This window comes from Gopherus evgoodei, chromosome 2, assembly GCF_007399415.2.
Source record: "Gopherus evgoodei ecotype Sinaloan lineage chromosome 2, rGopEvg1_v1.p, whole genome shotgun sequence".
Taxonomy (NCBI): Eukaryota; Metazoa; Chordata; order Testudines; family Testudinidae; genus Gopherus; species Gopherus evgoodei.
In genome coordinates this window covers 273,438,846-273,464,865 of record NC_044323.1, presented here as the reverse complement: position 1 = coordinate 273,464,865, position 26,020 = coordinate 273,438,846, and the positions used below count along the sequence as shown (strand labels likewise).

The 26,020-nt window shown below is 38.7% G+C and overlaps 1 protein-coding gene across 2 annotated transcripts in view; it reads left to right on the top strand.

Annotated features, from left to right (window-relative positions):
• The window catches only part of MRPL13 (mitochondrial ribosomal protein L13), a 49,842-nt gene that overhangs the window by 18,533 nt on the left and 5,289 nt on the right, over positions 1–26,020 (top strand). For both annotated transcript variants that reach the window (XM_030553763.1, XM_030553764.1), the window contains exons 5-6: positions 5,927–6,013; positions 9,522–9,643. In XM_030553763.1, the coding sequence (XP_030409623.1) occupies positions 5,927–6,013; positions 9,522–9,643 (209 nt within the window). The remainder of the gene's footprint in view (positions 1–5,926; positions 6,014–9,521; positions 9,644–26,020) is intronic.

Below are 26,020 nucleotides of genomic sequence, written 5' to 3'. Positions count from 1 at the left end.
ATATTTTTTCTTTCTGCTCTTCCCATTGTCTCTTTACTTAACCATACTTTTTTTTTTATTATTATTTGGATGGTCTCTCCCCCGCCCAAACATTGACATTCTCCATGCTGCTTCAATACAAGGTCTTGTTTAAACAACATATTCTAATCAGTGCTTCACTTTGTATTCCTTGGTGAGAGTACAGAATTCCTCCAGCCCTGGAATCACAGAACATGCCCCTCCAAAAGCAGTCTAATTTAAATGTTCTGGTTTTGGTAGGAGCCACAGAGAAATGGCAAGTTAAAGCAGCAAGTGATCAGCCTGCCTTCATTTTACACCATTCTGATGCATGGCAGATCTAATTGGCTCTAGAGGAATTGCAGTAGATGGTCAGAGTAACAAATAAATTGTTCTCTTAATTCTCTGGATAAGAAGTTTTAATAATTCTTAAATTGGCCTGTCAAGCTTAAGAGAAACAGTGATGAGGTTGCCTTGAGGCAGATCAAGTCTTTCACATTTCAGAGGAATTCTACTGGGGAAAGCCAAATGAAGCAAGCAAATTTCTACTCTATGTTCTGAAACAGCCTAAGTGGATCTCAGACATCTTAATCTGTGTAACCCTTTTACCGTCAATCTTAAGAAAGGAGGGATAGCTCCGTGGTTTGAGCATTGGCCTGCTAAACCCAGGGTTGTGAGTTCAATCCTTGAGGGGGACATTAAAGGGTTGGGACAGTACTTGGTCCTGCTAGTGAAGGCAGAGGACTGTACTCAATGACCTTTCAAGGTCCCTTCCAGTTCTATTTTTTTTTAAAATATTTTTATAACCTATTTCCAACACTTCAGATCTGTAATCTTCTTGAATTTTTAGCTGCCAAGCATTTTGTCCAAGTAGATGAGCATCCACCCTCCTTAGCATAGAGGGTTTGCTATGCAGACAGTCAGGCTGAACACCAAAGAAGAAAGATCCTAGGTCTCTCCAGCCACAGAGAGACTTAGGGCTTGTCTTCACTACCATAAATGAGTGGACGAGTACTCTCCCATTGACTTCAATACTCCATCTCCCAGAGAGGCAGAAGGTATGTCAGCGGAAGAGCACCTCCCACCAACACAGCATAGTGTAGACACCACTGTAAGTCGATCTAAAGCTGTGTCGACTTAAATTACATAATTTATGTAACTTAACTAGCATAACGTAGATCAACTTACCTCCCTAGTGTAGACCAGGCCTTAGGCCATGTCTACTATCCTAGGGAGCTTACAGTGGCACAGCTATACTCATGAAGCTGCGCTGCTGTAAGATCACTCATGTAGTCGCTCTATGCTGACGGGAGAGAGCTCTCCCATCAACATAATAAAACCACTTCAACGAGCAGCGATAGCTATGTAGGCAGGAGTAGCTCTCCTGCCGACATAGCGCTATGCACAATAGCACTTCTGCCGGCGAAATGTATAGTGCACGGGTGTGTTTTTTCACTTCCCTGAATGACATACGTTTTGCCGGCATAAATGGTAATGTAGACATGGCCTTGATCACACCATCCCCAATGTGGTAAGTTGAGAGTTATCTTTGGAGCACAGGAAGGGAACTCCTCTGTATTTTCCATCCTTATCTGGAAATGAACTTTATTTTTATATGCTTCCGGGTCCCAGTTAGATTCCGGACAGTTAATTCTCAACAAAGTAGATAGAAACCAAGAATCTCTTCAGTTCCCAAGAAATCTTATTCAACCTGTAACCTGAGTTACTCTGCAGAAGTCTTCATGTCAAGTAAAAAAAGAGAGTCTTTGGAGGACTTCTAAACCCTTACATGCATGTTCCTGACTTGAATGTTCTGGCTATCTTTAGGAGTATCTTTCAGGCAAGTGACATCTAGGAACTCCTTCCTTTAATTGGAAGCAAGCTTTCAAAAAAAGAAAGATGGCAACGAGCCATTTTGATTAACAAGTAAATATCTGGATAGTCATACCCCTTCATCACAGTCTTCTTCAGATCTTCGGATGGATGACATATTATTCAACAGAATAGTTTTGATCACAGCATCTTTGCCATACAACTTCTTTCCTGAACTTTCCACTTGCTGGAGCTTGAAGTACCATCATTATAGGGTGAAATTTAAGTATTGCTAATATTTCTGTCTAACAAGTAGAGGAGAGTGGCTATTAACTTGTGAACCTTTGATTTTGACCTTTTTTCCTCAAAGACTTATCTCTAGCAAGGAAAAAATAGTCTCAAGGAGTTATCAGAGTCTTCAAGCCTGTCTTGGCAAATTTTTGCCTCCAAAACCAGGTGATCAGATCTGTGTTTTAAAGTAACTATTTCTAATTCTAGTGTTCTTGGTTGTGTCTTCTACACTGGTGATTTTAGTGTTTCCTTCATATTGGGCTTATTCATATTATTCAGGAAGTGTTTAATGAAGAAGAAATTACCCTTTCATTTTTAACCTTTCACTTGACTTCCTTAGATTAAGTGCAGATTGTTGGACAATCCATGGTTTTTGTTAATACATTTCTTCTCTAGTTTCAGTGTGATAACCTCCTGTTGCCATAGTTTAAAATGATTCCCTCTTCTTCAGTTTTGTGCTGGTGAATCAGGTCATGTGTAGTACCACCTCTGATTTCCTTTGGGACATATGTTGGAGACAGCTTTAATTTATGCCAAGGGAATGCATTGACTTGCACATCACTGGACCTCCCAAACTATGTCCCTATTTTGCCAGTGTTGCCCACTAATTATGCTGACTACCTGGCTGCACACTCCCAACCTTTCCAATGGTGGAGTCTCTGCCTGCATGGGGTCCTGTGTCAGGAGTAACACAGCTTCTGCTGATTTAACCCTGAGCTGCATCTAGTGCTTCATCTTTTATAAATGAATGAAAACTGAGTTAGAGCAGAATCTTTCTTAGCTGAGCAGTTTAAACTGTTCCTTTATTAATTTGCCAATCTTCTGGGCAATTTGAGCAAAGAAAATTGCTTTAGGATTGTTGATTTTTTAAAACATTTTGAAAGCAAAAGCAGAGAGATTACAATAACTCTTCACTTAAAGTCATCCTAGTTAACGTTGTCTTGCTGTTACATTGCTGATCAACTAGAGAACATGCTCGTTTAAAGTTGTGCAATGCTCCCTTATAATGTTGTTTGGCAGCCTCCTGCTTTGTCCACTGCTTGCAGGAAGAGCAGCCATTGCAGCTAGCTAGTGGGGGCTTGGAACCAGGATGGACTGGCAGCCTCCCTATCAGCTCCACGCTCCCCTGCATTCCCTGTGCAGTAGCCACCCAGCAAGCTATCAGTTGCCCACAGTTCAGCTGTCCCTCCCTCCACTGCCATGTGCTGCTCCTGCCCTCTGCCTAGGAGCTGCTCCCGGGAGCCTCCTGCTTGCTGTGAAGTGGGGGGTGAGGAGAGGGGGCTAATGTAAGGGTGTCCCCATTCCCCCTGCTCCTGCCCCCCCACTTACCCCATCCATAGAGCAGGGGGGTGATACAACAGGGCTCTGCTGTCTCAACTTGCTGACCTACTTAAAAAGGCAATATACTTAGAGTGGTATCAGCGTACTTACAGGAGCAATGCATCTCTCTCTCACACAGGGTGTGTGTCTGTATCTGCCATGCTGTCTCCTCTCCCTCCATTCTCACTGCTTGTAGTGTGAGGCTATATTAACAACAACATGTTAACCCTCGGGGGCTCACCCGAGTGCTAGTTCATCATTTAGCAGTAAGGCATTCCCTGGGAAATAGCCCACCCTTTGACTTCATCACTTCAACCCAGCTTCACAATCATCATTGCTGTGTGCCAGTATTAAATCATTTGTTTGTGTGTGTGTGTCTTTGTACATTTATTTATTATATATATCTATCATTTTTTGTCTGGTGAAAAAAATTTCCCTGGGACTTAACCTAACTTTTACATTAATTCTTATGGGGAAATTGGATTCGCTTAACATCATTTACCTTAAAGTCGCATTTTTCAGGAACATAACTACAGTGTTAAGTAAGGAATTACTATATGTCCTTTCCATTAGTTTATTTGCAAGACACAGATGTTTGGAACTCAAAGGCAGTTTTTATAAAAATAAAACATATAGACATTTTAGTTCACTTGCATAATTATTGTAAAGTTTGAGACCAGAATTGTGAAAGTTTTATGCCTAAAGTTTGCCCCATCCATCTTTTGAGGTGCCTGAAAATGGAAGTAGCTAGACTTTAAAGCAACTGAGTGCCTGCAACTCCCATTGACTTCAGTGTGATTTATGGATGCCTTGCACTTTTGCAAATGAAGCTACTTCTGGATAGGTGCCTAAATATGGATTTAGGAGCCTAATTCAGCCACTTGCGTTTGAAAGTTTTGGCCTGAAATAAATATTCACTTAAAAATTTCACTATATTTTCTAATTGAAAATATAAGCAAAATTTAATTGACATTGTTTGTTTAATTATTTCAAAAACTTCACATGAAAATTAGTGAGTATAAAACAAGTCTAAACAAGTGGGAAGTACTGTATGTGAGTTGGCCACAGTTTTTAGAGGCTGTGTTGCCGCTGGCAAAGAATTAGTGGTTGACAATTACTCAGAGCACACTTAACCTACTAAGAATAATTATAAAACAGGACAAGATTTAACTCTGGCAATATGCTGTGAGGAAGCCTGCAGTGGAGTCATTACCCCAATCTATGCAGCTTCAGGCGTTAAAATAAGGGAGCTTAAAACATTCTTACCTTTTGAATGTTACTGTATTTAAAAATCACTTACATGCATAGACTTGTATCTGCATAATGATTACCTTTTGGAAGAAAAACCTGGAACAGAAATCCTTACAGTCGGTCTTTGAAAGACTATGCAGTTTGGGTCAGGGAAGACAAGGAGTAATTTTAGGCTAGTAATACACATATCAAAAGGCTATTTGTAAAACACAGAGTTTTCTTTTAAAACTATGGGGAGAGGTTTTTAATAAACAGTTTTTAATAAACCAGAGCAAAACTTTGAAGCCTGGATTAGTAGAGATATAGAACTGAGTATGCTATGGATTAGGGACAATATTGGAACAGGATCAGGTATCTTAGAAATTCGAAATACTCTCAGCAAGACTTCACAGGTGGTTTGATCTCTAGTTTGGTTGTGGATGAAAACAAATTGCTTTTACTATTCTTAATCTGTTCCTCATTCTGAGCCCAATCCTGCAAAGTGTGGAAGGCTCTCAATACCTTTCAGGATTGTGCTCTCTGAAGGATATCAATTTAAAGTGCTTCAGCAACGCTAGAGTTTTAAATAGTTGTGCAGAGCAGTAGTGGGGAGTGAGATGGGTTGGACTGGGAGTGAAGTACAATTAATATACATAAATAAATAAAAATATTCAAATAGCAGTTAAGTGTTAACCGAAATCAAACACTCAAAGCCAGAGTGATGCAGCTTCTCCTGAGTCTTGAAAAACTCCCAGTGGAACCTAAATAATTAGAAGAGAAGCATTATGACTAAGCAGGAAAGGGAAACGAGTTGGTATGAAGAGGATTTATGTAAATTTGATGTACATATAGCTCTATCTAATCTAGTAAAAAATACCAGATATCCTGAAATTCTCATAGATTTGTTACCCTTTAGCTGAATCTTTCATACCCTGCATCCTTTGTGAAGGCTAGTCCATTCAGCTAAATGTGATGTGAAGATATGCTGCTAGTGTTCTAGGATTCTTAGCTTCTTAGTTACTTCCATATACCCTCCAATTTCGGCTGCTTTTTTGACAGTTGCCAGAGCCTCTGGCCTCTTGGAATGGTCAGGCTGCACCTCAAGATGGCGGTGGAGCTCTTGCCTGTGGAGGGAGGAGTTGAAGCGAAGTCCAAGATCTGAAGGAATGGGCAGGGGGAAGCCTAGCCTACCTCTTTGTCAGTGTTTCTGCTCTTTTGGCATGTCTGCTTCATGCTCAGATGTATATTTTTTTCATAATATATATGTCTCTTACAGATTGTTAAACTGGCTATTTATAGAATGCTTCCAAAGAACCTGCACAGAAGAACTATGATGCAGAGGCTGCACCTCTTTCCAGAAGATGTAAGTCAGTAGCTGTACTTGACTATGTTCTGATTTCTCATGCTTTGAGGAAGTATAGGTTTAATTATAGAAATATCTCCCTTCATGAGAAAAAGCAGCTTGTTTCTTTTATAGCTAAAGGCAGTTTGAATATTAATGTTTTTACTTTATAACTTTATAAAGCTCTGAAGATTGTCATGCACTGGAAGGCTCATTGTTCTGTATTTTGGTTAAAACAAAGGGCCTTTTACTGTACAAGATTATTCCTAACTGGAAATCTTGATAGAGTACAGTATCTGTAAACTTTGGTTTCATGAACTGTTTTTCAAAATTTAAGGCCTGGTCTACACTAGAAAATTAAGTCAGCTTAACTAAGTCACTCGCGGGGGAATCCACATCCCTGAGTGGCATAATTAAGTCAATCTATCCCCCCAGTGTAGACAGCGCTAGGTTGACAGAAGAATCCTTCCGTTGATCTAGCTACCAACTCTTGAGGAAGTGGATTACTTTCACCAATGGGAGAACCCCTCTCATCACTGTTAGTAGTGTCTACATTGAAGTACTACAGTGGAGAAGCTAAGTTGTCAAGCATAAAAATGAGTCTGTGAATTCACAAGCCATCGGAAAAAGTCTCCCAAAGTTATTTCCAGAACCCCAATAAAATCTCCATAAGCTACTAGGAATCTTCTCTTTAAGGTTTTCCAAGCTTGCTTCTCAGGGAGGGACAGGACTTGCTGATTTACATCACAAAGCATAATGCATCCATATAGGTGGGAGTTTGAGCACAATTGCTCCCAAACCAGAAGGTACTTATTCCCCAGACTACACCACTAATCAGTATGTATATTAACTTCAGGTTCTGGGGTGCAGTCCAGACCAGTGAAGGGTTGTGCCACTGTCTGACATGTCTGAGTGCCTCAAATGCTCTGCTCTGTAGCTCTCATGGCTAGATGCTTCCAGCCAGTGTACAAGCATGCCCTGAGTGCCTTTTCGTTAAGCAGCCCTGCTTTAGCACTCTGATTCCAGCAGCCTATTTGCAACATCACCGCCACACTTTGGTCTCCCCCAACTTTGGTTACACCTGGCAAGATGATCCCAACGCCCCGCAGTCCTGAATTTTCCCAAAACTGTGTGCTCTGCAATGTTCATCTCTCTCTTCGACTGTTCAGAGAGAAAGTCAAGTTCATTTGTTCCTTTAAAGAGACAGTACTCAGCAGCTTGCCACATTAACTGGCATTAACCTTCACTTCAAATCAAACACAACACTAGGATCGTTTAGATTAAAAGAAAAGCAAGTAAAATAAAAGGAGGTGGGATTTTAAGTGGGTCATGTATAAAGAATAGAGTTAGGAATGGTTACAAGCAACTAAAAGTGAAAAATGCTTTTTAGAGGCTAAGCCTTAACAAAGCAAACCACAACCTTTGTTCAAGGTAGTTTCCTTACCTATCTGTGAAATGGCTGACCAGCCCGTCAGGGTCTCCCATAGAATGCAAAGTGCTTGGTTCCTTTGTTGTCTAAGTGAAAGATGAAATGGGTGAAGAACCCAGAACTTTTTATAGTCCAGTGAATCTTGGAAATGGATTCTTTTGAAGGTTATCCCCAAAAGTAAAGTGCATTCAAACTGGGGAGAAGATGACATGGAATCTGGTCTTGAAGGAAGTTCCATGCTGGTTTCTTCCTGCTCTGGTGTTTGCTAAAATGCATATTGATCTGTTTACTCAAATCTCCTCCCCTTGCTATGATGCTGAGTGATTGTCTCCTCCCCTGATTGGTTTGATGGTCCTGTTTGATCTTTTATGTAAATTGGATTTCCATTGTCTTTTAATGTACATTGGAAATAACTTCCAGGTGGCACAACAACATTCCTTTATCTAGGGTGTGGGTAATTTTAGCCCTGCCTGGCATATACACTTTGATAACATACTTTTCATTATGTATGTAATTTGAACTTGCCCTCCATACATACACCACACAATAATGCCAATGACCAGTATGTTGTTAGCTTTCTATTGATATCTTACACGACACCTACTAGATACAGGTAATAACATTAGTGAGTTGACATACATTCCACTGGTCAGGCCTACTGAAATTCGCTACCGAATGCCAATGAGCGTCTTGCAGATGCTGTTAGGGTCACAATTTAAAATGTTGTTCCTGTACTAAGGGTAATTGTAATAGTGTACGTTGTGCTTGGGAGGCAATGCACAGCAGCCTTACACTGGAATTTTATAAAAATGACACTCTAACAAATGAAGCGTGTATACTCAGAGAATATGAGAGCAGTGATCAGGAAAAAATTCATATGTTTATTCTGTACACCATCTTTTCCTTTCTCTGTCTTAAATGAAGTAGAGATGCATGTTAGTGAAAGAGCTGGAATATTACTTTCCATATGAGGTATTTTAAGTCAAGCAGTGACCCATAAATATATTGTGAACATGCCAGCTGTGGTTTCTGGGGAAAACACAGAGCCTGATTTATATTTTCATTTTTGTCAAGGTTATAACCCAGTAGCGTATGTAGATCTTTCTAGCAACAATATATGAAGCGTGTGCCTGTGCTTTATTGAATAAATGCCAACACCTAGATCTTTAGTGCTTAGCGTATGCACTATTGTCTTGGGGTACAATCCATAGAAAGCATAGCAGTAAAAAGAGATTTATTTTTTAATTGGCATTCTGGGTAGCAAAAGTATGGAAAAGAAAACTTGACTGTGAGCTAGATTAAGAAGATCAAAATCGTAGTGTGTACATACCTTTAGTGTCTGGTAACATCTACCCCCTTCCCCCATTAAATAGTTACATAGATTATTGAGACCAGTAAAAGTATTTAATCTCTTGAGTTTCATTTCTTGGAGCAAGCTTATTATTTCTGAAGGATTGATGAGTATGCTGTAGTACATAATGCTAACTGACTTGTATCTGACTGTCTTTGAGACTACTTCTGTCCTTTTGGCCTTTAACCTTTCACTTCATCAAGTCAGTTACTATTGTCTAAAATTACTTTGAGATGCCTTTGCCATTTATTCCCTCATTTGAACTCCAGTAAATGGATGACAGGGCTCTTTTTCTGAGGAACTCAGTCATGCGTCTGGTGAGAATGGAGTTCTGTCTGGTCCTGTAATTGTATTTGGGGGATTTCTTTGCATTATATTGTTTAACTGTTGTCTTTTAAAAAAATATATATATGTCAACACTTTGGATTGGTGTGTTTGTGTTATATGTTTAGTTACAGTCAAGATTGTATACAGCTTTTCTGGATATATGTTGTTAGGTTCTTGTGCTAAATGGTCTGTATTATATTTCTTCCAATTCCAGCTCAGCTAGAGATACTAACATTATTTTGCAGTAGTCTCAATTATGTTGATTAGATGGCTTGATTCATTTATCACTGAACTTGTGGAACAATGTTCTGAAAAGCTACCTACCTACACACAAATATTTAGGTTTTCTCTTTGGAATTTCAGGGAAGATTTATTGCTTAAAAACTGGAAAGCTGAGAATCACTTATTATCTTCTACCTCAGGTTATCCCAGAAGACATACGTAATAATCTTGTAGAGGAGCTTGCTCAGCCACGCCGAATCCCCAAAAGGTTAGATGAATACACACAAGAAGAAATAGATGCCTTCCCAATGCTCTGGACTCCGTAAGTATCTTAAAAACCTTTTAAAGGACATTTCTGACTGTATATGTCATGCATCAACCTTTAAAGAAACAGAAGAGAAAAAGGTTGATTACCCCTCTGAGGCATGTCATCTTTTCATATTTATAAAATATATCGTTTTGTGTTCAGTTTGTACATTGAGTTATGTTTGGCTTATTTTAGGCATAGATTTTCTGTTGAGGAGGAAATATCTGTAGCAGAAATAGAGCTCAGTGGCAACTTTCCCCCTCTTTGTTTTAATATAAAGAAGTGGGGCTGAAAATTGTATCTGCCCATTCCTGGTAAATGTAGTGGATTCTCATTCATAGAGAGAACTCCCTTAAACTGCAGATTGCATTGTATTATACACTCTTTAGACATAGCTGAAAGAAGTCTTAACTCTTTATCCTATAAGGGGAAGAAATATATACAAATAAAATATGATTTCTCTCTGGATATTGTATATGGGGAAAATTAATTTTACTAAACCACAGACCTTCAGACTGAATGTTTGGCAGAAAGCATGTCATTCATTCACTTTGATGAAAACTTTCTTTTCCATGGAGATGTGTTTTTGTTTTTTCTTTTCCCCACAAAGTGGAGTAATAGGTATATTACATGTCAATGTTAAAGTATGTTCCAGGCACTAGATTAAAATTCTGGTGAGAAAATTCTAGTAATGTTGCAGGGAAAATCATCCCTACCACACCCTATTCTCTGTCTCTTTCTTTTTCCTTCATAAAACTCATATTGCCCTGCTTGTCTCCTCAGGCTTTTTGGTCACAGTGTAAAAAAGTTGTATATCAAATTAAAATGTATGTTAGTAAATAGTCAGTAATATGAAAGGAAAAACAGTATTACCAGGAAACAGAGTGCTGCAGGGAACATTACGACTAAATTATGGCCTCCTGTCCCTTAGCCAGGCGGGCAAAAGAAGCCCAGGAGGGGGGGAAGCATGAGATATAACATCTGCAAAACTCCCAGATTCCCAAAAATCTCAAGCGTTTACACTTCCCAGATCCCCCACCATTGGAACCTAGTTACAGGGGAAGTGTTCGGCAACTTGCTCCTTGCTCCACCTATGTAACATCTTGCACAGATCTTGATCTGAATATCCTGAAAGGTGCATTTACTTTGCAGCAATAATCTGTGCTAATTTTTGCCCTAAAAGCAAATAGAGACTGAATTTATCCCAGAATTAATCCTTCATGTATCCGTGAACATACTAAGAAGCTTGTGTGGAATATACCAAAACTTAGTGAGACAAAATATACCTAGGTGTGTGTATATGTAGTTTAAAAAAAAAAATGTAATCCTTTAATTCAGATTTACAACTGGTGAATTTTAATATTGGCAGTGTACATCCAGCAGTCACTAATTATTTCTTTATTAGCCTGCTTTGTGATTTAGGAAGTGGCATGGTCTTGGGGCAATGAATGAGAACAGATTCTGTGTTTTGAAATGTAACTTCTTGGGAGGATTTAAACTACCAAATTCAATGTAAAGACAACATGGAATTACCAACTAATGTAAATATCACTGTACATTCATGACCAGTTATACTTATTGCTATTCCTAATGTTGCACATTTGTGATGCAGTACTGACTGTGTCCCCAGTCAGGATTAAAATCCCAGTGTGCTACGCACTATATAGATGCATGTGAAGAGACAGTTCTCTGCCTTGGAGAGGTTACAATCTAATAAACAAGCAATAGAAGAGACTGAGGAAGACCATATTTATATAGCCTAGCCATGCAAATGACATGATGGTTCCAAATCATTTAAAATGGCAAGGGTTTTGTTTGTTTAATACAGTGGTTTCCAAACTGGGCTTCTCAGGGAAAAATTCCCTAATGGTGGACAGAGCTGTCCCTAGGGACCTCGAGCAGCCTGGAGCCCGTGGACTTCCAAGAGCTAAGCAGATCAAAGGAAGCACATCTGTTACACAGAAGGAATCTTGAAGTTTAAATCTCCTCAAAGAATGGAAAGTGAGGTGGATATTTTTTGCTGTTTTTAAAATTAAATAGGCAGCAAGTATTGTTTTAAAAATTATTATGAAGAACAAGTTTAAGCTTTGTTGTAACGTGCATTGGTTGCCTGGACTGCTCAAGGCCTGAATGCTTGTGTAGGAGGAACTCTTTGAGTTGGCCTCTTAAATACCTTCATGCTGTTTCACATCTGATACTCCTTGATGAAACATAGGAGCATTGTCTTATAACAGGCTTATTCAAAGTGATACAAGCTACGAAAGTGAGATCTTGGAAGAATGTTGCCATTTTCATAATGTAATAAAAATACTGTAATGATAAATAATAATAATAGTGTGTAATAAGCATGTCCTAAAAACCAATTTTATATTTCCAAGATCGCTGCTTTTATAATATATACTTAGGTAAAGGAGAAAATACCTGGAAATTTCGTTTTTAGGAGGGAGTTCACGAGACTTGACATTTTATTGAAAGGGGTTCACAGGTTGTTAAAGTTTGGGAACCACTGGTTTAATATATAAGTAATTCCCTATCTCAGCAAGCACTGCAGGTCCTCTAACTAGCAAGCATGGAGTGCTGGGATATGGGATTGCTGATGCTTATTTTTATCACCACTATAATTTTTAAAAGATGATATTGAGCGGCAGCAGGCTGCCAGTGCTCTTTACAAGCAAAGAGCCCGATAATATAAACAGTTACTCCTCTGCATAGTCCCACACTTGGTCTCATCAGTAGTCCAACTGGAACCAATGAGAATGAGCATTCACATGGGAATGAATAGTTTGCAAGATGACACTCTTAAACAGTAGCAGCTTGTTTTGTTGGAAAGCTTGGGACTATGTCCTGCAAAGTGCTGCACACTGCTGTCAGGTGCTGATCACCCTTGAGTCCTATGGAAATCAGTCCGAGTTGAAGGCAAAGGGCAGGCATGCTCTTTACTTTGTAGAATGAAATCCTTAGTACTTACGCTTTGACACTAGTATGTAATGGACTTACTTTTAGTTCTAATATTTGAGTGATTGCTGCCGATTCTTAATACTGTACTGTAAATGTGATTTAGATTGTATTTCTACTTAGTAATGATAAAGCATTGGGTAATAAGCAAAAAATCTTTTCAAGCAAAGTAGTTAATTGAAAACAAAGAGAGGAGGAAATATGTTTTAAAATAGAAAGTTCAAAAATATGTAGAGGCACATAACAAAATTTGGGTTATTGAACAGAAGAGAACATTCTACTTCAGAAAAATAGTTCCATCAGTAGCTCCTCGGTATAGAAAAAGGAAAGGCAAACTGTTTAAAAATATTTTATTTTTACGAGTAAGAGAAAATCATAGTTTTTAACATGAATTTAAACAAGGAAAAGTCAGTTTAAATTTATTCAAACAGTATTTGCCATCCACAAAAAAGTTCATATTTTCTATATGATAATGCACATGTAAATGGGAATATTCATCTGTCACACTAGACAGTAAATGCAAAACAAAGGATGGAACTTCTCCAGAACATAATTTAATATTTTTTAAAGAATTACACATACCCTTGAAAAATAGGACTACATAATATAAACTGGACCTGTGAGAAGGATTAATTTGTATACTGAGACAGGCCTGCACAATTCCCATTACATACTCATAACAACAACCTAGCCATGTACAATTAAGAAATCACATTAATAAGTAGTAAAGATTTCTATTTTTTGTTTTACATCGATATGTAGGATTTGTATCCAAGTGGGGCAAATAATCTAGTAACATTCCAATAATTATCCAGTATGGGGAGGTGTTTTCAACTGAAGCATGTATGAAACTTCCAATAAAAATAATCAGTTACCTTTGTAAATTGTACATACAACAAGAGAATCGATCCCATTAGTCTAGTATAGAACACAGTGTAGAAGGGAATGAAGCTCTCTAGATCAGAATTTGATTTCTCTTTATAGAATGTTTGCATTTACACTTGTATTTGTCACATCTTATTCCAGTTTGGTAGTGGACATATAGCTGCTGTTCAGTGACCTGTGTAAACTTATTTGATGAGCGAGCCACATGTTCACTTGGCTTGCAGCTGCCCCTTAACACTGAAACTTAGTGTACTGAATGCCTAGGCACTGAGCTTTTCTTAGGTGTCAGAACCAGTCAACTGGGGAGAGTTTTGATCTTTGTGGACTTCCCACATGAGGGGACTAGTAGTGGAGGAATAGTTTCCCATTACTACTCGTTTCCATCATCACTTCCATCCACAAAGTGCTCAGACCATTTTAGCATAGTATGTTGGACTGCTGCGGCTACTTTAAGGCAAGCCAGCGGTATCTTATGGTAGACAATATCATATGCTGCAGAGGGGCCCAGGGGGATGAGAATGAATGTCTGCCTTCTCTGACCCATCATTGCCATTAAGGTGGTTTTGGTTTTCATCCCTTGCCCTGAATCTAGATTGTGTCAGGTCTAGGATGTTAGCTTCAATTAAATGAGCTCAAAGTTGGCGTTTGGCTAACTTCTCTGTGAGCTTGCTCAGGAACAGAAGATTTGACACAGTAAAGTTTCCTATCTGTAGGAATGGGAATAATAATAATAAAAGTACGTCCCTACTTTGCAGTGATGGGGTGAGGATGAATACGTTAATGAGCTACGGTGCCTAATGATGGGGACGCTACCAGTCGTTAGAGCAGAAAGAGGCTCAGTGAAGCCCAGAAACTAAAACTTGACAAACTTGTAAAATAACATCTCTGATTTAAACTACCCTATCTAGCTAACTAAAACAAAACAGAAAAAGACCCCTTAAAAGACGCTCATGGACTGCAGCAGGCACAGCTCAGTCCTTCTTACTGGCCAAAAGGAATTATGTGGAAGTTGGGGCTGCTACCCTTATATACACTTTGGTGGGAGGTCATGAGAGATAGGCAGGGTGAATATCCAGCTCCAGTATCCTCTGTTCTTCACAAACTTCTCAGCTTTTAAGATGAGGCACATGCGTGAGCCCAAGAGGGCGGCAGCATCTGATTTCAGTACTAATTTCAAAGAAAATACGCATAGAAACTACAGAACTGAAATGGTATTTCAGGCGTTCCTTAATGACTGGTCAGGTTCTTGAGAGACTTGAGGATGACAGTAATCCCATGTATTTAAAATGGGCCATGGGACATGACAGACAATTGTGGACTAGTTAGCTCAACATACTGCAGAAGAAATGTTAGAAAGACATTCATGTAAAGCTGAGTTCTGTGTATTTTAAAAAAGAATGTTTTCATGAACACTATGAGATACAAAGGAAAAAGCAGCCTTTTATTATTATTGTTATTTATTTATTTATTAAATAAGCATTTCCCTACTGTGTTTGCAGTCCAAACATAATAGAATTGTACAGGCACCTGAGAACTTGAAAGTGACCTAGACTAGCCAGTTTGAGTTAAGTTTCCACTATACTAGCTGAGACTTGTGGAAAAAGTAAACAAAGATCATCCATAGTGGAAAGAAAATTAGATTTTAGATATTCTTTCATTTTTAATCATCATAAAATGCAAGAACCCAAATAAAGACCCTGGGGACTGATTTTAGCCTTTGCCCTGGCTGTTGTATGTCACTCTGTATAGGAGCTGCAAGGGGTAAGGAGAACTCCCTTAGGGCAGGAGTAGCACAGAGCTGACTTGAGTGACCTGATGCTGCCCTCTCCCTTCCCTTCACTGTTACAGGCCCAGAAGTTAGAGGTGGGAAGGAGCTGTGCCTGTAGCACTGATTGCTGTGTGGATCCTGGCTGCTGCAAAACCCGTAGACAGCACAAAAAAACATAAATTAGAGTGACCTTTTGGCCTATGCAGCAGATCAGAATCCAGAAGGCACAAAGATAAGAGTAAACCCATGTCAGCGCCTGCTACCCTGGCTTGCAGCTTCTGTGCTATAGTTTATTTACAAACATTTTTAACCTGACAAATATCCCATTAAAAAACACTATGGTTTGCTTTAGTGGGGGAGCACATCTTAATTAAAGGCAGCCACCGTGGTTAACTGACATGTGGACGGCTTTGAAGATATGCTGGTTTAATAGGCAAGGGGAATGCAATTGTGGTTCTGTAATCAGATGTTGATATGGTTTTACATTAAAAATTACTGGCTAAGAAAAAAGGGAAGTTATTGTAGCTCATGGGACAGAGAACTGTTTGAAAACCAGATAACGGTGAATGACTGTAATTGGTAAATTCCATAGTTGGAAAGAAGTCATTAATGGGGAACATCAAACATTATTTTTTAGATTTCTTGTGAATAATGATATATAATTTTGATAGTGAAGGTTAAAAGACTGTTAAATGCTGAGAGTTACATTTCCAGTGAGTGTACCAATAGTGCATCTAGATTTGTAATGGTTTATTGTAGGTCTTTTCCATGATTGCCAGTAAATGAAAACTGAGGTAACTGTAAATGGAAAGAGCATGTTTGAATAGATCCAGAGGTGCAATATACAAACCCCCAAAAAAGGATTTTACATACCTGAGACACAACCTTTCTCCGTGTGCTTTATACGCTATGTCCTGCTTGATACAAATAGAGGGAAGTGTCATCAAGGCATTCTCTGTGAAGGCACTTTTCCTTGACAGTACTTTCCCACTCCCCCAGTTTGAACCTGTAGACCTCCAAGGCACACTTCAGAGCCCATATATCGAGGAGGTGTTGGGGGAGAGGGCTGAGGCAACTAGAGTAGAATTCTGTTTGAGGGATGGGAGTGGAAGTGTGTGTTGGGAGTTTTAATTTGTATTGCATCTACTGGCTGTTAATTACTATGCAGTGTGTTGCGGGGGCAGGAGGAGAGAGGTTCCCGCTTTGACTGAATTTGATTTGTAGCTTTTTTTAATTGTGTGTTTCGATTTATTTCAAGGGTGTTCAAAGTTCTAGGCTGGGTGGATATTAAACAGAAAGAAAACAAAGTACTGATGCCATCCTTTTCTATACAATTGTTACGAAAAAGACACAAATAGCTTACTCTTATTACAGCACATTTTATCACTAGATCTTAAAGTACTTTACGTAGGAGCTGAGTATCTTTTCCCCCATTTTACAGAGGAGGAAACTGAGCAACAGAGTGGTAAAGTGACCTGCCCAAGGTCACCCAGCAGGCCAGTGGCAGCTCCAGGACTAGACCCAGGTCTCCTGAGTCCCAGTCTAGTGCTGTGTCCACTAGGAAACACTGCCTCCCTAGTAGGCGGTGGAATTACCCGGAACACAGACTTTACCAAGACTACTGTTTTTGTTTTGGGTACCTCTTCAGAACTCAAGAACACAACATGAAAATTAAGTGTAAATCAGACAGACATGTACATGTGAGCTAAGCTGCTAGATGTGGGTTTATAGGAAGGTCTTGGTTTTTTATTCCACAAAACTTCCAAAGCTTAGGAACGTATATTTTGAATAGACGGTTTATTTAAATAAATCAGATGCATCTGATGAAGTGGATTCTAGCCCAAATTGGTTAGTCTTTAAGGTGCCACAAGGACTTCTCATTGTTTCTGTCTATATATGTGTTCCAGTTTGGTCTGGGTACATTCCAGAGGCTTTCCTGTAAGGAAATACAGCAACGGTCTGACTCCTGGGAAGATGCCTTCAGTTTGCTGCCTACTCACATAATGAGTGCCTATTTTCCAGCCAGGTGTTTTAGGTCCATGAAGAGTTTCCTTTAAGAATCTCTGTATGTCAGACAATCTCTCCCTGTCTGTTTGAAGAAAAGTCTCCAAAACCCTTCTGAAACTTTATGTATTGTAAACTCTCTGAAATTTGATTTAAGAAAACCAAACACCTTTTTAATGTTTATTTTTAGAGTAATGTCCCGGATTTCTGGCCCCAGCCTTTACATCCTGTTTCCTGGAAGGCGTTGCTGGGGCTGTTCTAAAATCATGAATAGGTTTCAACAGAGCACTACTGGGAAGCACCTACAGCAATATCCCAAACTTCATCCACCCACACACCCACTCATCACTGTAGCATAGCTTGCAGTAGATTCTGGACACTACCACACTAGCATCATACAACTCTGAAAGCAGAGAGCCTTGTTATTAAGGGAAAGAAAAGTGAGGGGGTTGGCTCTTGACAGACAGCCAAGAACTGTATATGTGGACGCATATGCTGCTGAATCTATGGGTGCAGCTGCCACACAACAATTCCTTCCCAGCCTTGTGCTTCCCCAGCTCCCCAGTCTTGATGGTACTTTCACTCTAAGCCACATGCAGCAGCTGTCAAAGTTTGCAGGTCACCTCTTTCTTCTGGCTTCTTAGTAAAGAAGGCACATATAGGTCCTCTCAACTGAGACTAACCCCAACCTCAGTGCTGCTTGTCAACTACTGTCAGTTGCTCTCTTAAACCAGGAAATGGAGGCTAGGGTTGGAAATGTGCCCTGAGGGTGAAAGTATTTGGGAACTGAAAGTATATAGAGTTTTAAATTTGAAAAGTGCATTTAGTGGTTAAAGCTCTGTCACTCTTTAAACGTCATCTACAAATATGTAAATTCTTCACATAACAGTGTCTTTTTCCTATCTAAGTCAGAAGTGTTCAACACAAAACAATAGCACAGCGTAACTGACTAATAAAGGGGAATGCACTGTCTTGGAACCACTCTGGTGCTACTGATTGGTGTGAGTAGACTGCCGGTAAGTCCAGGCAGTTGCAGCTAGATCCCTGCTAAATATTGGCTCCAAGATCTAGGGCCATTTCTTTTGAAAATGAGGCTTTCCATTCTGCTAGCCCTGGATTGACCCTGGAGCAGGGAAAAAGTTCCAAACAGCCCATATCCCTCACCCTCTTTCTTTCAATGTGCTTCAGTGTAACCACCATTCTGAAAACATGCTGAGAAGATCAAAAGAGAGGTTTTTCTTTTTTAAAGCTGTCCCCTGCTTAATTTTTCAGAGGAGATGCACCAGAGTTTTCTTTGCCCTAGAAGAGCAGACATAATTGTTCCTGGTCAGCTTGTTTCATAAGCCTCATCTTCACCTAGAAAATTAGGTTGTGTTACACAACACTGAGCTGTATTAAGTAACATGATGACTTAGCACACCTGTCAAGTAGGGTTACCTACAGCCAAATGACATGATAATAAACACAAACTCATCCCTGTATGCCATCTTTAACATTTTTAACTAACACAACTTTGCTAGTCATGTATTAACACTATTTAACTTTTTAGTGAAGAAAAGCCCATAGTGAACCTCTTTGGAATATAGGATCCTGAGACAGCCCAATCCTGACCATAATAGTAGAACTGAGTTTCTGCCAGGCTTCTGCTCAGAAAGAGGGGGCAAGGGGAGGGAATGTATTCAAGGTGCCTTCATGGAAAGCGGAGCCTAAATTCCAAGGCATGTGCTATCCACCCCCCCAGTTTCTATGGTGCATTACACTGCATCCCTTCCCTTTTAGTTTCTGTGATACACTACACTAAATTCTCTGCTTCTCTTTCTAGTCTCTCAAACAGCTTCGTTCTCAGGAATACTTCAGTAATTTCAAATAGTGATAACTAGTCATAACCTTGTGATGCATTAACTAAAAGAACCAAGATAGAGCCTTCCTAAGACCCCCCTTTTTTTAACAAGAAAAAAATTCAGATAGCTTTCCTTCCTGCTACTAAAAAGGGAGCAGAATACTTGACCCCATCATGTGAGGATATCAGAGCAATTAGTATAACATAGCTAGGTTTAAGAGACCACCTGAAGTCCTGGTAGAAAGTAGAGACTAGAGGATAATAGTGACTAAGCTGGAAAGAAGAGTTGAGATGTCTTAAATATAAAGCTGTTCCCTGTTGCTGTTGTAGATGATGATTTAGGAGTGTGATTTATTTTTTTCGAAAAGTTCTGTAAATTTCAGATGTTGCCAAGTTTATGATGTGAAATTCTAGGTCTGTTACTTCCAGAAATGAGGAAGCTACAGAGAAGCCAACTGTTTGGCACAGACATATCTTATGTTGTGTTAGGTATGAAAATGGCACTTCAAATATCTCCAAGCATGTGTTGCATTACAAAGTGTACAACCCACAATTAGTAAAGCATGTAAAATACCTTTTATTCTAAAATGTAGGTATAAGGGATGTTTATTAAATGAAAAATTATAGGTCTTATTATTCTAGCTGTCAGAAGAGGCTCAGAAACAAAGTTGTAAAGATAACTTGAGAGATTAATGGGCTTTTAAAATACTTTTGTGAGACTGTATTAATAAGGCACTGTACTATGTTTGTTTGGAGGATTTTTAAAATGCCTATCAATTATATCAGCTAAAAGTTGTTTAGCCGTCTGCAGCTATTACTTAGACTGAAGGTCTTTGGAGCAGGGACCTTCTTTTTTTATGTGTTTGTGCAGTGGGGAGTTCCCATAATACAAAGAAATAATACCACCACCTTGGGCTATGATCTCTTCAGATCTCAGTAAGTAGGATCAGGCATGGTCAGTATTTAAAACGTTGGTGTTGTAGGAATTAGTGTTAATTCAGTGGTGCTCTTTCCCTTTGTGTCAGTCCTCTTTCCTCCGAACAGATACCAGACAGCCAGTGAGTGAAAAAGCTACTCCACACTTCCCTTGCCAGTGTGGCTCAGGCATGTTCTAGAGGGTGGAAGGGAACTCAGACTGTTGACATTTTCAACAAGAGTTCCAGTGGCTTTCGATATTAAAGAAGTAAAAATATATTTTTTGGTATGTAGAAACTAGCTTAACAAAACATTCTGAAAGATGAAAATAATCTAATTTTGTGCTGCAGAAGCAAAGATGGAATTTTTCCCCCATGAATAGAGCATTGCACAGTTAGCTACATACTTTTGAGAGAGAGTTTCCTTTGTAGCATTAGGCTTTAACCATGACAAGATAGACCAGTGGTTTAATCTGTATTTTTTTTTTAAAGAGAGATTAAAAGGTTAACAAATCTATATTTAAACCTTTCTTCTGGTTAAATTAATTCCATTTCCTTTGCTGTATATAAAATGTACCTTCCTGTAAGTACTTAACCTATTGCCATTTTATTTTTACCAGATTGAAACTGCAGCTACGCAGATTAATTTTCTTATCCTCCTCAAACTAAGATATGCATGGTACACATGCTAGAAAATGAGAGGCCGCTTAATATGACGTAGACAAGCAGGGTAAAAAATGGAAATATTTTATGCAATACTTTGAAACCAGGGATGATATTGAGATATAGCAGAGTGTATTAAAAAAGGGACATCAGCTATAAATTTGAATGTAATTTCTGTGTGATGATGTTGCTGAGCTATTTGTCCTGACCATAATAAAAATAGAGAACGTGTTTGCTTTTTATAATTTACAAATATCCAATACTCCTGTATTTTTAAATGTGTAATTATTAGCAGTGTCTTGTGGAAAACACTTCACAGCTTGTCCCTTCTTGTCTTTTCCTTCTCCTTACTTAAACATACTCCTCTGAGTGCAGGAGTTGGACTGAGGCAATGCAAAATGCTCTCCATTCCAGCACTTCTCTGATGGCCCCATTGGCTTATGCCGAATTTCTATCATTTTTGAAAACATTTCTGTGGTTATAAAGAAAACCCTTGCATGTGTGTCCAGCACTGTCTTGCTGAGGCCTGGTCTACATGCCCCTATTCAACATAGATATGCTGGCAAAAGCCTCAGTTATATTGGTAAAAGGTCCTTTTGCCTGTATAGCTTATTTAATTTGTCAACAAAAGCACTCTTTTGCTGGTATAAACTGTGTCTCCACTACAAAGGTTTGCTGGTATGGTTGTTCTGGTATAGCGATACCAGCAAACCTTTCTAGTGTAGCCAGACACTAAGAATGGTTTAAGTTTAACCTGTTGTATTTTTTGGAGGGAGTAGAGGAAAAGAGAGGGTGTTTACCAGATTATGTTAAATTTAAATAAGCCTCTTAAACCGAAATAAGTTTCTCAACACAAACTCACACTGGATTAACCAAATTAATTTTAAAATGCACCTTTAGTTAAACAGGTGCAAGGTTGTATATAGACGAGGCAGCCTGAAGCGTTAGCTGTGATAAACATGAAAGGGTCTCATCTATCTCAATTCTTGTCTATACTGGAAAAGGTTTACTGGTATAAATATACTGGCAAACCCTCCTAGACCACTTTCTTTTCTACAGTAGGGTTTTTGCTTTTATAAAAATGTCCTAAAAAATTTATGCCCCTATGTGACAGTACAATACCAGCAAATTTTCTAGTGTAGACCAGGCCTCAGTTATCAGTAACTTGGAAGCCTAATGTTGATTTTAATATCCATATTAACTACTCCACTGAGTATTTTAGCAGAGACATCCAGCCACTCTAGAATTATGGACAAATCTTGAGTAGAATTACATTCACTTCTCTCCCCACTACTCCAAACTCAGTTTATATCCGTGTGTAACGACATAATTTGGTATTATAGAGAATGTTAACTATGTCCTAATCCTTGGTCTTTTATTTAGCCTTGTGGGTTAGGCAAATAGCTAAAATGTGTTCTGAGATGTCCCCTTTAGCTACTATGCAATTACCTAATAACTATTGACTTTGGCACAGATTGGCATCTATTTTTCAGATACTTCGCATTCTTTTGTTTTTAAAATTTGTGTGTTCATCAACATTTGATTCAGCATGAAAGTCCATCTTTATAAAGTGTCTGTAAAGATGAACTGTTAGTTACTAATGTATTTAGCAATGAAGTGTTTGCAACCACAGCTAATTAATAAATGACACTCAAGGAAAACGTATGCCCGGAAAGAGTGCAAACTTAATTCTATATATCTTGATTATAATTATATACAAAAACAGGTGAATCAGAACATTTCAGTATTAGAAAGGGTAAAACAAACCATTTCAGTATGGTTGTTTATTAAGCATGCATGAAAGATAAGTGATGAAATATTATTATGTGCAATATGCTGTCATCAGTTAGTAATAATGTCCCATTCCTGTGATTATAATTTTCTCAGAGATGCAGAAGAACATCACTGTGATTCAGGTATATAATGTTTGTATTGGTTAACAGAATTGAAGCAAAGAGTGATAGACAACTAGATAGGAAGTGGCCTGATTTTCTCATCGGGACTTGTAACTAATTGAGTTGCATTTATCTGTTGTCTTCAGTTGGGAAGCTTTTTTATAAACTTGCTTAACAGAAATACAGACATGTTTGTGAGCCAGTAGATAAAGATCTATTTAAAATGCATCTTACTGTCAGTTAAACTGTATTTGGGGTTCTTTGTCTGGAAGCCTGAAAAGGACATGTAAGCTTTACTCTTCAATAACTTACACCTCTCGTCATCTGAAATCTACACAGAAAAAGCATACAGTGCATAATTGGCCATCAGCATGGCTTACTCAGCTCTCAAAGTGAACTCTCCATGGGTGTGCAGGAAGGAGATACAGAAGATAAAAAGAAGCCAATAAGGACCAGTGGAAGAAAACACTGCCCCAGCAAAAGCTAGTCATGAAACCCAATGTCACAGATTACGAAACTTAAACCATTTTGACACCTGTAACTTATCAAACTGGCATCTTTATATTTAGTAAATGACCCGCACAAATGGGAAATTTTACAGAGATGAATTCTTGGGGATTATAAATAACAGGGAGCATTCCACAGACGGTGCACTCCACCAAATTCTTTTCCTTCCCTGAAAACCTTGGGGCAAACCAGCACAAGTTAATTCTGGCCAAGTCATCTTGAACTTGTGTTGGTTCCCCTTCCATTCTGTCAAACCCCTTGTCCCACAAATAGTTCAAGGGCCAGCAATCAGGAAAGGACTCTGTTGGGACTGTGTTGCCAAGGGGCTGGAGCTGCACATCTGTATAGATGGCTTTTGTCTTCAGAGCGCCAATGAAATTCCCAGGCTTTGGGTGCCAGGCCACCCAGCCATGTCCACAGAGGAGCAAATATCTTCCTTGCCCCTGACAATATAATTAATTAGAATATGTAAATAATTAGGAGGAAACTCCCAGTAGTGCAATCTCCAGCTTAGTTAAGTCTCCTATGTGGGTTTTTTCCCCATAATACATTAGCACTCAAGAGGCTGACGAGACTAGGGATGGAAATATCGTTTTAAAAGTTAACCGGTTAAATTATTAAAATTATATCAGTTAACTAGTTAATCAATTAAATGGAGAGGGGATGGGGCTACTCCAGCCAGCCAGTGCTCCGGATGGTCGGCGGAGCTAGGGTCAGCCGGCAGGGCTGGGGCTACTCTGGCGGTTGGGGGTGTGGGTTAACGTCTGTATGGTAAGACCAATGCTACTGTTTAACCATGTAATGGTTTACTAATTTACAGCCCTAGACATGACTTACATAAACAAGCTGTCCATAGAATCTTAAATGGCCCATTAGGATGAGTCCTACTCCTGCAGCACTTCATACTACTGTGACAATAGAGCGGGGGAAAAGCTAGGAATTCTGATCAGTAATTTCTTAAATTTCAGTACTCAAATAGTTTGCTTTATCTATTTAAATTTTACAGAGTTGAATTACTAAGTGCCAGGGGACATCTGTATCTTGCACATTGGAAACTGGCAGACAGGTTGTAATTATTCTGCAAAAAAGTTTACAGAATGGTCGTAATTATTCTGCAAAAAACCCGCAGAATAGATTGCATACAACTATTACCAGCTGCCTTTCATACGGAATAGTTATTATTTTTTGGGGGGCGGTTTGTGTGTGTGGAAACTTACTAGGAAATAAAATCTAAACCAAGTCCTAACCTATAAACGCCCTTTTCAATTTTGCCATTACATTAATCTTTGTGCAAGTGTATTGGTGTACAGCTCTAATATTTTAGCTTTAAGGCATTGACCCATTTGAAAACTCGTGCTTGTCATTGGTAAGATTGCAATGTGTATCTGGACTTCCCATCTGTATCTTGGTCACTCTCCTCAACTGATGAGGAGGGATGATCGCCTGCAGGTGCGAAGAGAAATGCTATCTGAATACTTCAAAGCTTTCAAACCAGGTGCACACTACTGACTCAGGAGCAGGCATTGACAGGTAACTTCTTTAGGAGTATTGACAATCTTCATATTTCTCCTTTTAGTGGAGGCAGCTTTAAAAATCATTGTTTAGAAGACCTGGATATAATGACAAGTGAGGATAGGAAAATACTTTGGGAAAATGTGTGTCATTGTTCAGGGGAAATCAGTAGATGACTCAGTTAAGTTTGACTTCATATCAGCTATTTGAAATACATAAGATTATGTACTAGGTGTCAAAACTAACATTGTAATTTTGAAAAGAGATTGTTTTCTGAAAAGATGATACTTCATTATTTTTTTTTTTTAGCTGGGTTGGAGAGAGAATTGCCTCATATCAAAAGCAGCATTTTATTAGCCCCTTGTAGTACAAAAACTTGGCAGACATGTAAATCGCTCTTTTTGGGTAAAGGGGAAGGGAAATTTGTATTGCAGATCATTTTGTGAAATTAATCCTGATGCATATAAGTTTTAAGCAACACGTGATTAATGGTGCCCTTAAGTACGTAGTTTTGAAAAAATATTATTTGAAAAATTGATATGAGAAATTAATCTTGTCAAAAAGAATAGTGGCCATTTAGTATAGAAGTAATAAGCGATAATAATACACTGTTTTACACCATTTTTAATTAAAGTATGTTAATCCAAATATTAATTTGTCTGAAGACTACTGTGAGGTAAACAGTTTTATTTTACAACTGTTTGTTTTGGCTCATGGTATACAAAATATATGTTCTCTCGCAGCAGGTGCCCTAAGCCAGCAATAAGATGCTGGACTTCTTATGGGATGCAGATAGCTGAAATCTTGCTGGTTCTATTGTGGCATAGGTAGATTAAAACTCAAATCCGGCCTTCACAAACAATAGCATCTCTTCTTGTTTCATTTCTGAGACTGCCAGAAACCTGCTTTTGTTCCACAAAATATTGCTAGGCAGAAAGACTTAGTTGGAATGCGCTGACAAAAATGTAATAAAGATGGAACTGTATGGCGAGTCTGTTGAGACTTGATTGAAATAACCATAGGAGGCAGGAAAAAAGTATCCATAGAACCTTAAACGGCCCATTAGAGAAAAGGATCCCTGGCTTTCTAATCTTGACATCTTCTTGAGGAAATGATATAATATATTGTTAGGATTTTCCTTTGAAATTTTTCTTTTCTCTTCCTTCTTTTTAAACTGCCAGTATGAAAACAATGGTGAGGACTTAATTCCGTTACTCTTTCATGGGTTCTAGTTTCTGCTTTATCCTGGAAACAAGTATAGTCAAAGTTTTATCTTGATATTTACAAACACTAAACTTATATGGTATAAAACACTGGAGGCCAATGGTTAAATTTGGAAAATACGTATTATTTATTATACAGTTACAAGTTGTAACACAGTATTATGTTGTCTTAACACCTTTCTTTCAAATAATTACATACACTCTGAATTAAGGACAAGTTCTGCAA